The following is a 12,767-nucleotide window of genomic DNA, read 5'->3' as shown; positions in this document are numbered from 1 at the left end:
ATAACAAGCTTACTGCAATCTTGCCGTTGGCATGTATGCCCATTTGCCAGTCTCTCTAAATAAATTCTGACAGAAGGCCAGAGGTGGTCTCAGACATTTAAGTTTCTACAGTTTTTATGGCAGAATTAAATCAGAGGCAGAAATATTTTATCAGAGTCCCTACTGAGGGAAAGGTCTGTAAAAGTAAACTCTTGCTTTCTGAGAAACTCAGCCAAAAGATGTAAATCTGTAAGAAGCCATCTGCAAATTGACTTTTTTTTTTTTTTGCCATCTACTGTAGTGAAAAAAGGGTTTCAGCAGGGTGTACATAAGCTGCACAGCCTTCTGCTGGCCACTGCTGCCAGCCAACAAAATTCCACCCAGTGCTCAGCAGATGTCCCCTTTCCCACTTGGGAGGCTTTGGGTTCCCTTCCAAGCGGCACAGCATGTACCAGGTCTAGGTGATGGTCTCACCAGAACAAAAACCGTCACTGTTTTTCCCACCCCGATTTTCACTTGTGCATTCCTACTGCTCTTCCTTTTGCTGGTAACAGTGCTCATTAGGCATCCCAGCGAATGCAAAAAGATAAAACAGCAGAAATAATTCACTCTAATTTTGCCTCTTTTTTTTTTTTTTTTTTTGGCAGAGATAACCTTTCTACTAGTTCAGCTCCCTGAACGATCTCTCCAAGAGGATGAGTGCCAAAGCAAGGGAGGGAGTGGGAATGTGTGACAGGCAGCTCTGTCTTTCAGCAGCAGCTAGCATTTATATCAACTTAGCTATACAACCAAATGAGATCAAAGGAACATGTGATAAGACAACTATGAGATAAGCTACTATATATATTTGCAACATCATTTCGTTTCTGAAACGGAAAGTTTTGTTTCAGGAACTTGAATGGTACCTTTACATGAAGTCTTCCCAAATCTTTAAACTTTACAGACCATTAAGCACAGGTATAAGATTAATTTAATTAACACAGAGCCATCTGGCTTAAATGTGTCACATTAAAACAAACCCAAGAAAATTCCCACAGATCACAGTTCTAGGCACCCCGGCTTCTCTTCCTCACCCTCTAGAGTCAGGAGGATTGTTTATTCATTTCTCTGAGCTTGCAGCTGCATCGGACTGTTTTCTTTTTATCCTAGTGAGCTGTGCAAGTTACTGCAACAAGTAATGGGGGTGTGCGGCTTTGTGTTTGGGTTGTTTTTTCTTTTTTTGTTTCTTTTTTGATAAAGATGACACAGCAGTGATATTTTTAATCAGATCAAATCTCTCCATATGACATTAGTAAACCTCTACTATCGGATACTGCCGATACAATTTAGGGGTAAGCATTTCCTAAATGATTTAGCTTTTACCTGTTGCTGATCTGCTCCTTTCTTGCTGTGATTCTGTATGTAATCAACTAAGCCATGAACCACAGTCCTCACAGCAACTAGTCCATTTTCCAGTTGTTCCCATGTTGGAGGTGGAGCATCTGTTGCATTGACAGCAAACAGAGAATATAATAAGAAAAAGCAAAGTCAGAGGATTTTCCAAAAGCAGGTTCAAAGAAACCATCAGTATCACAACACTCACTAGACAACCAAAAAGATTTTATTGGAAACGTGTGTCATTAGATACAAAGCATTCAGCATCTGAATTCAGGGATATGTACCACTTAAAGAATAAAGCTACTTATAGGGTCAAGATTGAACCACACAAAATACAAAATGAGCCAGTGAGAGTATGATTAGCATATCAAATTATTTCCTTTTAGCAAAACTTTCATATCCCTTAAGAACTCCAGAGTAAACACACTGTACAAACTCTGCACATAAAAAAAAAAAGTCAGACTGAAAATCCCTCTTCACACTCAGACTCCTGTAGATAAAATGATTCTGTACAAACATCGTCATCACTGGCCTAGATCACACAGGCACAGTCACTGAACAGCAACAGAAATTGATGTCTCTCACATGGAAAAATGTCACAAGACAAATCTATGTATCAGACCACCATCTAACATGCAGCAGTGTGAATAAACTGCACAGTCTTAATTCTACAGGGGCACTTGTTCTTTCCAGCTAATTTACTTTTCTAATCATTTAATCTGTTCCAGCAGATGACACTCCTACTGTGTGCTACATACTCCGTGGCAAAACACAGGACCTCAAAGCGCCTTTCCAGATCTTTAGCACAACTACATTCTAGTCTGCTCACAAGGACTAAATTCTTCCAGAGAACTTCAGCATACCTACAGAACAGCAGGGAAGCAATTCAACAGCACAGAAGAGAAACATCAAGATCAGACTCACCTACTAAAACTGAGTGAGGCTATTAGCGATTCCACTTTCCGTATCAGTCTGTGGCTAACAAATTTGCAGTACGCACAGTTTTGCCCCTGACTTGTTACAGTATGAAAGATTTGGGAGGAGAACACTACATCTCCTTTTACTGTAAAGTACAACTGGTCCTCATTTGAAAAGCAAGTTAGTTTGTTTGAACAAACAGAAACTAAGAACTACAGCTTTTCATCTCCTGAAGTCATAGTTTAAACCTTCATACTATTTTGATATTAATATTGATTCTGCAAATACTAATGGTATAAAACTGCAGCCACAGCACTCTCCATTCTGTCCCCCCCGTTCTGTCTCAGGCAGTCCGTCCTCACAGTGCTGCTGACTTTTCCAACAATTTCCATCTTTCTCTCTGTCAACAGCTTAGATTTCCCAGTTATATATATTCTTTCCAACTAACTTCCCCTTCCTAGACTGTCTTTCACACCTTTGCAGAATTACATATTAACAAGAAAAATACTAAATTCCCTAGGATGGCAAATCTCTTGTGTCTAGACTGATTTTTGCCCAGCTTCTGTCTAGTCTATCAAAATTTTACCATGAAATCCAAAATTGTTTACACAAAAGATGGCTTATGATTTTAAATTGCCTCTAAAAAGTCTTCTGAGTGCAATGTCTGTAGGCTACAGACCTCAGATCAAAAACTAATACACAGTCTTTCCTGAACAAAAGAAAAGGGCAAACGATTTTTAGATAAGTTAATGGAAGTCCTCAATCTGGTACGTGTTTTCTTGAAGACCTGCCCTAGTTTGTAAACAAATTCTTTGCTCTGGAAAAGAACTGGAGAGAAGAAGATATCCCAGAGTGACAGCTAAGGCTCTGCATTAAGCACAGTGGGTTCTGTAAATCTTCCTGTTGCTTTGCAAATCTGGTTTCAAGTAGAAGCATGTGTACTAAAAAAGGGAAAAGGAGGAAGCTAAGACTCCTGCCACTTCCCCTGTTACCATTGCCCAATATCAAGTATACACCATGTAACCTCACAGGATTTTATGTATTCAACATCCTCACCCATGTTCACCCAGTGCTGTCAAACAAGAAAGCTCTCTTCAAAGAAGTGGTGAAATTATTCCTGCCAACCTTTTCAATCTATTTTAGCTTCAGAATAGTTCAGTTCCTCACAGATTACTGCTGTTCCCAGGCCGGTTATGAATACCACTCAAGAATCTTAAGTTTATGAGTTAGAGGATGTTAGATGCAATGGCTTTCAATCCTTCAGCAGTGTTAAGCTCCTCTTGCTAAACTGCAAGTTAAAGGTTTTTATAAAACATCTAGACTTACCTGGACTAGGATCAATATTTGCCAGGAGCTCTAGGTGAGGTCGAAGACGATTCAGGTTAGCTGGATCTCCAGTCCTCTGAAGAGCAATAGTTAATTCCTGAACACTCTGTGCAAACGAGGCTGGGGTCTGCAACTTGAAAAAATTATAATAATTAACTTTCTACAGGCAAAGCAATCCTCAAGGTTTCTGAAGGTTGCTCCACCAGCCCACAAAAGCTGTCTTCCAGAACTGGAGTAAAATGTTTCTCACACAAGCCCATTTCAGCCAGCACCTTCTATTAAAATTCCTTCTCGAGCATCAAGAACACACAATTCTATGACATTGCACGTTAAAATGCAGCTCTAAATAGACAAAACAAAGGCTGGTATTATTTCTAGCAATGTAACCTATTTATTTTCTATGTTGTGCTGACACCCAGAAAAAAGATACAGAATATTAGAAACCATCTAATTCAGATTTCTGAAGTCTAGTATCTCCAATCCCCAAACCAACAGGTTTGTATCCTGCTTTAAACTGAGTACAGCAGACAATAAGGAGCAAGACGGTCGAAGGATAAAGATAGCTAGCGACGTTCCATTTACTAATATCACATGATTTCAGTATTTAAAATAATTTAATTCCACCTAAATCCTTCAGAAGATGTCTGGTAGGACACCTGCAAAAGTGGGCAAAAGCATAAATACACAACAAAGTGATCTTGAAGCTAATCCTCCTGCACTGCAGCCAGAGCAATTGTTTCACACCTTTTCTAACCATTCAACAAGGTTCAGTTCTTCCCACCTAATTTAGGTACTTACATGGGTGTCCCCTAATTTGAAAGTCCATTTATCCTGTGTTCCCTCTAAACAAAAAGAGATCTGGGCATTTCCAGAGGCCAAGTCCTTTTGTTTAAGAAATGTGTTTCCACCTCACTTACTTCAGGTATAGACTAGGGGACTGATTTTCTTTCAACTTATGTCCTAACTTCCTGCCTGGAAACACAAACCATTAACCTCTGTTACTCCATTGGCAGTTATCAGTGGTTCAGAAAGGACACATCCCAGCTGTGTAGCTAACCTTTGTGGCTTCCCATCTGCAGAAAGAGCTAAAGTAGAAAGAGATGGCACAGGGAGCAAGATTCATTAGGTTACAAATATATATTCTAATCATTTAGACCATAAAGGGTTGGGAAATAAACAGGGCATTATTAATGCGTAAGGCGAGTACACACGGGCACAGTTTTTAAATGCCTGTAACATGGATTTACACCCAGAACAGTTGCAAACTAGATAGACTGAGCTGATTTTAGGTGGTTTTACCTTGTCAATGATAGACTGCATGTGGGATTTGTGAGACTGGTCTCCGTATAACAGTGAGGACCACTGATCTGGTGCAATGCGTAAACCTGCTTCCATAGCTATTTGAACTATCTGGGAGTCATGTTCCCTTCTCAGAGCTTCATAAGTTCGAAATTCCTCCTTCAGTTGCATCAGGGAGGAATCCTCATCTCGCTTTGTCACCTAGGAGGGAGAAACAAGCCAAATAGAATTAAGTAGGATAAGACAGAGATTATGTAAAATCCAAGGCAAGCAAAATCTTCAGTCAGCAACTAAATTCTTCCTCCCAAACTAAACTGAACTATTATGCAGTGAACACTAGTTCCTACTGAAATAACACACATATTCATGAAGTGGAACCTCTATGAAATGGATACCAAACATAATTTACTCAGACTCTGACCCAGATATTGATGGAAGTGTCACACTTCCTAAACAACTTTACAGCATCCACACTTCTCCAGTCCAAGGTATTTTGTTTGTATTGCAGAATTTTGTTTGAGGGTACAATTAGGAGCAACAAAGCATTTTTCTCATTTAGCGAAACTGATTGACATTTAAATTGAGCACCTAGGAATGGACCATTAAATACTGTAAAGTACAATAAGAAGTTTAAGTTCTCTTTATACAACTCTCCCAGAGCCTCATATTTCTTTGTTTCTAACCACACCACCACTCAGTTAACAGAACTGGGGACTTCCCAGCTTTAAGCCTCTTCTAAGGGGATAAATTGTGCTGACTTACATACAGGTTTTGTTACTGTGCATCTATTAAACCTGGACAGGGTCAAAACCCAGCTTTACAGCTTAAAGTTGTAATTTCAGCCTACACTGTCATCATAGCAGTACGACAACTCTCCAAACACACGTGGGACTTAATGAATAATACTTTCTATTGCTACACATATTTTTAGGCACATTTAATGTTACAGGACAATGAAAATTGAAAGTCAAAACCAGTAGTTTTTATGGCATTATGAGATCTCCAAGCAGAATCTTCCTACCTTGAAGCACGAGGCTCTGTAAAGAAGCTGGACAACATGCCCAATGCTAGTTTTAGAAGCCTGAGGAAATCGCGGCTCCAGCCTCTGAACCACAAAGAGAACCAAGACCTTTCGTGACAAAGCAGATCCATCTTCCAGAGCCAGTAGAACCAGCTTTAAAGCCTCCTCTTGCATTGCTGGGGGGGGGGGGAAATGTGAAGAAAAGACACAAAAGATGAGAGAAGACCAGGAAAGATTTCTGCAGTTTGTTTCTGTACAACTGGCAGACCAGCTACAAACCCCAACCCCAACACACACACAAACCCAGACAGGAAAGGGAGCTGAGTAAGAAGGGAGGGCAAAGAAGAAAGGAACACTTCCAGATTCCCAGACTGGGACTGGGGAAATAGGACTTGTTAATTTTTATTATATGTTCTATTTTGGGTATCAGATGATAGGAAGACTTCTTTGTTCCTGTCTATACATCTCTCTTGATTATTAATATAAGAGTTTTCAAAGTGTATTATCTACATCCCACACCTATCCCAGAAGAAAAAGTTACCAGGCTGAGGAAGGGCAAGGTTGGTTCCCATGCAGGTAAAAGAGCAAGTAGTGCCCACACAAATAAATAAGCAAAATATGTGGTGCTACAGCACCTATGTACCAAGCCTCTCTCTTCCCTGCAGTGGTGCAAAAGTCAGCATCCCAAAGTTAATCTTCCTCCGTGTTTCAGTGGGGAAAAGCTTCTTTTATTTATTTTAAGAAACTGGCTTCATATTTCAAGGCATTATTTTTCTTCCTCAGCAAACAACAACTACATTTTCAGTAGCAAGACTTCATTCATTTTTTTAAGCAAAACTGATTGTTTTAGTATTCTACGAAAAGGAATTTAATCTTTAAGTATGTAACTTTTAAAAATGCATACACCCCACCCCCCTCAAATGTAACAAATCTCTCCCCACAACTGTTTTGTATGTTTATTACCCTAGAAAAGGAAAAGAAGCCATATCCAGTCACTTCCAGTAATGTTATTTTTTCTAGAAGGGTCTTCTTCGAAGAATAGCAACTGAGAAACTACCTCCCATTTTATCTTATCACAAGAACAAAAGGACATACATTATCCTGAATTTTATAGAAGACTTATAAAAGCACTAAAACCACAAGAAAGTCCACAACAGCAGCCCAACAGATATATCGTTAATTCTGAAGATCAACTATCAAGGAATTAAACCACTGCCTAACAAAACCACTCAGGTAATCCGACACCCATTTATCCACCCTCCTCAATTCTGAATTGCTTCCAATATAGAAGTAGTACTGTGATGTTACCTACCTGGTCCAAGGAACTGGCACCCTCTGGCTCTCACTGCAGCCCAGAGGTTGGAAGAGAGCTGCTGAGGATTTTGATGCTGAAGAATGAGCTCTGTGACGGTTCTTTCACCAAGCGACCGTGCTGCACGCATGGCTCTGATCCGCCCTTCTTCCTCCACTAGCTGGCAATGAACTAATGTCACAAGTTTCCTTTGCATGGGACGACTTAGCACGCTCTGAGTAGTACTGTTAAGACCCACACCTTCAAAACAAAATGAAGCAGAAAAAGAAAATAAACTACCTCATATCTCCTTTTCTTATGTCAGCCTTCAACCACTGTACTGTAGAAGTGCAAACCTAGTTCTCCTGATGTCCACTTTGTTAAAGGGAACACGAGAGAAGGCATCTCAGAAGTTAATTTTTGTCAGTTTGTTTTACTCAGCCTTAAAAGCAAACAGTTCCTGGGAGCCAGCTTTCCCACAGGTTTAAGTCTTGTGATTGACTGATTTGGCTCCCTAAGAAGGTGGAATCTCTAATGAATTCTCTCCCCATGTTGGAACTCTGTCCTGCACCCTCCCATACGGATTTCCCAGGTGTCTCCTCAAGGGTAGGATCATACTGCAGTCCTTCCTTTACTCACGGGCTTCAGGGATCACTGCCTTCTTTGACATTTGCCTGTTTTTACAAGACATTTAGGTTTTTTATCTGTATCTGCTATCTCCGCTGCTTTGGCCTAGCCAAACTGAACTTGCATGAGTTCAAAAGTGTTTGGGTGATGTTTAACTATGTGCAAATGCTGTGATTCACAAATGTGCTGGGAGACACTGAAACCGGGTTGAAGGAAGAAGTGACTCGCTAGGCAGACGGCTGCCACACTGAGTGTGTTCCACAGCACAGAGCTTGTTCACTGGGCCACTACTGCTACCACACTGTACTACCTGGACAAGCTTGAGACAGCTTCTTCTAAGAACTCAGTTCTGAAAACCTGATGCCCATGATGCTCACCTCTACTACTTGGGTTGACAGATATTCCAAGTCCACCATATGTAATATAGATAAAATCCATACTCTTGAACCCAGTGCAGTTTTCCTAAATTAGAATTACTCAAATTGACCCAACTCTTGTATAAGATCTTGTATAAACAGAGTATTACTTATTTCTCTTATATATCCTATAAGCAGTAACTTTCTTATTTCAGTTTCTACAAACAAGCTGCATTACTACAGTTATCTCAAAGCAAAGCAGAACTCAAATTTAAAAAAAAAAAAAAGCAGAATTACCTATTTTAACTTAGTCTGCAGAGGTCAACTCAACTTACAAAGTTTGTCTCAACTTCCTATACCGCGGCCTTTCCTCAGTATTGTTTTTGACATAATGTCTTCACTGCCCACCCTCTCCCCCCACACACCGTGAAGACATAACCTTAATGCTTAGGAAATTCGTTTCAATTTGTTTTTAAACTAGATTTATATACATTTTTCAAACAAGACTACCTAATCATTTGGATAGTTTGGTTTGCATCTTATTTGTTTCCAGCTTTCATTTTCAAAGGAAACAATGCAGGAACTACCTCTCGCGCTGCTGAGTGGTTTGAGGTACAATGCTAATTCTTCCACACATTTCTTGCCCTCCTCATAATGCTTGGTATCTTCAGCTCCACTACATAAAGTAATTGGCTGCTGCTCAGGAACCTGAAAGGAGACGACATACACATCTATGATGAATATGCATAAATAAGTGTCAGTCACACTTACAAACACCACATCCAGCTTGTTAATATCAAGCATTTCCTGTTTTGTTCCCCTTCTGTGTTTTTTCTATATTAGTAAGCATTTTTTCCAGCTTGTGAAATGAACAAATAGCATTTAAAAAAAAAAAAATCAGCAAAAATTAAGACAAAAAAATGTAAAGAATTTATGGTTAGCAGACTTTTTTTATTTACTGACTGACAGGAACTAGAAGCAGAAGACTTATTCCATGGCAAAAAAATATTACATGAGAAACAAGGCATTTCTTATAACTATAAAACTTTGGCTGAAATAACACACTTATTGAGACATCTCCAAAGCTGCCTGGCCAAAAAAAAAAAAAACCAAAACCAAGCCAACAGAACAAATCAGACAAGCCATGGTTTGTAGGTAAGTACAGATTCATATCTAGGGCCTCACAGCTCTAAAATAATCCCAGGATAAGTGATCGGAGCTACTTGGATTAGCAGGAGTAAGATTTAGCAGCAAATATACCAGGACACCCTTGGAACATACTCTGACTAGACCTAATTATCAAGCAGCAAGATCAAGTTATCCTACACAGTGAATATGAACACAACCTGCAAGTATTAATCTGACAACACAGGCCAGTTACATTCTTGAGGTTCTGTTTGTTTGTTTTGGTGGGTTTCTTTTTTTTGGTTGTGGCATTTATTTCTTCATCCAGGCATTCACCAGAAATGAGGATTTTTCAAAGGAATGTTGGACCACCCCTCCCCCAAGTTATAATTTTGCTTTTTTCTTCCAGTTAAATTCTTAAAGCTTTAAACAAATCCAGGCGTGCAGTGTAGCACTGTATTAATGTTTCTCAACATCACTATTCAGCAATCAGCTCAATATTTGATAGTATAGAGAACTAGAATTTCTCAGAAGACTGAACAGAAGCACTTTTTGCATATGCTATTGAAGTGTAAACAGATCTCAGACTTCAACTTCTATTTCCAAGTCAATCACTATCCCGCTGGCAATAACAACATGCTAATCCCACATAGCTGCTTACAGGGACCAACCCAGGCCCTCAGTCTAAAAGCACCAGCCTTTAATGCTCAAGTTAAAGACAGCTACAAACCCGCTAACCTTCACGTGCAACCCAGTCATGGAGAGTGGCATTATGATGGCAGCAGCAAATAAAAGCAGTGAATATATATAAAATGTATACACGCATACATATATATGGTTGCCACCACCAATGTGGACAGCTTTCCTACCACTTTTAATAGTAACAGCTATGCATGCTAAGTTGCTCATTTGACAAACACTGCAAAATAAAAAGTTACTAGCTGCATAACTCTTACAGCAGGCAACAAAAAAAAAAAGTCTCTGAGCGTAACGTATCAGCTGAAATTAAGAGAGGTAATACCACCCCAAAACTAATATAATCAAGATAGCCTGGATCTGACACTGCCCCTTTTACTCCTATTAAAGGGAAAAACAAAACCAAGTTTAATCACACCAAAACAGCAAGGTTAGCCTGGATGCTTTTCAGAGACTGCAGTTAACTTGTGAAGTTTTTGAGGTTTTTTGGGTTTGTTTGAATTTTGGGGATGGGGTACTGTTTGTTTGGGGTGGTTTGTTTTTTAGGTGTTGTGGTTTGGGGGTTTTTTGTGTGTCTGTAAGCAAGAAAGCTTTCAGTAAAAGGAGATTTTGCAACTGTATCTTACAGTGGTCAGCCTTAACTGTTGCAAGAGCAACAGACTCAGCTGGATTAATTTCTTGGGATTCAGGAAACAAATATTAACACCTTCAATACTTGCTTTCATGTTAACAGAACGCACCACCTCCTTTGCAAAGCCGCTGCCATTTTAGCAGTCTGTCTGGGAAGTTACACAAGCAGAACTGGCTAATTGATCAAACAACATGCATCTCATGCACTTGTGCAGAGACAAAAACTACACAGTCTCTGCCCTATTTACTGCTGTAATGTATTTTGTGCAAATTTCTATTTACTCCTGCAAGCATTCAATCCGGCACTGGCGACAACCCGAAATACAACTACAGCATCGCAACACCCAGCAGACAAAGAGGGCTTGGAACAGACAGGGGGCAGGAAGCTGTGTTCAGCCCTGGATTTCGATCTTGAATTAAGGCAGGTTTAGCACACATTCACAGCAGCGGTTTGGAATGCCATACGCAGCACAACCCCACCAGCGAGACACAAGGACTGTCTAGGCAACTAACTGAAAGCTTCCCCCTCCCTCAGGAAAAAGCTGGCATAGAAAAACTTCCAAGAGTTAATCAAGCTATTCAACACTGTGTATCATTCCCATTTCTTCTCTTTGCAAGGGAAGCTTCAACGTAAAAATCTAAAAGCCTTGCACAACCATACTGTTTGCAAAATGAGCCCAAAAGAGATTAGAGTTTAACTTCCATCTTAAGCTGGTGCAAGTGTAGTACAGCACAATAAAACAAGATGCTTATGTTGTGGTTTCAGGAGTCTTCAGGAGAAGAGAATGTATTTCTACACACACACACTTTATTTTCACGCATATGATGCATCTCACAGTAAAACTTACAAATAATTTGCCCTTTTGCTGGTTCTATTACGTGCACTTCCAGGACTTTAGCATTTTAGGGTTAGAATGATTTTAAGAACAGCATCCACCAAGAGAAAAATGGTAAAGACATGATTCATAGAAGTCACAGGAGATCTGAATTTTAATTTTGGCTCTGTCATGGAAGTGCTGAGGGACAACTGAGAAATAACTCATCTCCAACGCATTTTCACTTCCCCTTCACAAAGTATCTTTCAACAGCATGCAAGACCCTGTGGTCACTTCTGTTTACAACGCCTCTTGAGAGCCTCAAAATAGATGCCCTGAAGAGCAAGTTCATTATTTTCATCCTCATTCAATATTCCATTCTCTCAGACACCACACCCTTATCACAGTTTTCACTGCAAATATATTTACATAATATAATAAACACCTCCCACGGGGGGACTAGAACAAGACAGGAAAAATAATCTCAGATGTGTAATTACTTTAAATTTGTGATCGTTTTGCGTGCATCTGCCTTGGCAATGACTGCGAGTATCCCAGCAGCGGAATGCCGCCCATCAGCATGACTACTTGTGGCTGTGGGAAGAGGCAGGTTGTGACGGCATGAGGAAGGGGACCGGAAAAGAACGCTAACGCATCATCTCATACCAGGCAGTGATTCTGAATTGGTGATTTAAGCATAATTTGATGAAGGATGTCAGCTTGAGTTGTCACTAATTACCATTAGACATCTAATTGCACAGAATGAGAACATGTTAAACAGACCAAACCCCTTTTTGTCTGGTTTGAAAACCGTTTCCCCCATTTCCCCCCACCCTGCAAACAGATGATTTGCTTCCTGATGAAAAAAAAAACCCAAAACACAAACAAAACCCAAAGCCTACTGTCTTCAGTTCCTCAAGAGTTTGCACTAAGAACAACTTCTTCACAGATAATTCCTCTTTTGTGGCACCTCATTTCACCAAAGTTACAACAAAAAATGATCAAACGTGCCACTAGTATCTCCGCAGTTGTAATCTTCCCCCTTTGAAAGGGCTGCGAGTTAAGATCACTCCACCCGTTCTCTTGTCATATACTGATTCCATTGCCTAATGTCTAGAATTGTATTTATCATGTCCAGCAGGAGACTAGGAAAGAAATTAAAGCACCACAGGAATTTCTGCCACTTGATGTCACCTGTTTGGAACGTGCACACTGCTGTTTCATGCGTTAAGAAAACAGGAGGGAAGAGCTTAGATGACAGATCCATGATTATGCACCTTCAAAACACTGGCCTGGTGAATTTTTAA

At 39.9% G+C, this 12,767-nt stretch overlaps 1 protein-coding gene across 17 annotated transcripts in view; it reads right to left on the bottom strand.

Annotated features, from left to right (window-relative positions):
* Positions 1–12,767, bottom strand: part of RC3H1 (ring finger and CCCH-type domains 1) — a 67,987-nt gene that overhangs the window by 27,983 nt on the left and 27,237 nt on the right. For 11 of the 17 annotated variants that reach the window (XM_074833062.1, XM_074833061.1, XM_074833065.1 and 8 more), the window contains 6 exons: positions 8,779–8,902; positions 7,233–7,472; positions 5,921–6,096; positions 4,900–5,100; positions 3,601–3,733; positions 1,342–1,460 (listed from right to left, as the gene is read on the bottom strand). In XM_074833062.1, the coding sequence (XP_074689163.1) occupies positions 1,342–1,460; positions 3,601–3,733; positions 4,900–5,100; positions 5,921–6,096; positions 7,233–7,472; positions 8,779–8,902 (993 nt within the window). The remainder of the gene's footprint in view (positions 1–1,341; positions 1,461–3,600; positions 3,734–4,899; positions 5,101–5,920; positions 6,097–7,232; positions 7,473–8,778; positions 8,903–12,767) is intronic. The other 6 variants (XM_074833064.1, XM_074833074.1, XM_074833075.1 and 3 more) reach the window with 2 other exon arrangements.

The sequence above is a fragment of the Strix aluco genome, chromosome 8 (assembly GCF_031877795.1).
Source record: "Strix aluco isolate bStrAlu1 chromosome 8, bStrAlu1.hap1, whole genome shotgun sequence".
Classification (NCBI taxonomy): Eukaryota; Metazoa; Chordata; class Aves; order Strigiformes; family Strigidae; genus Strix; species Strix aluco.
Note: the sequence above shows the minus strand (reverse complement) of the source record. Positions and strands in the feature narration are given on the sequence as shown.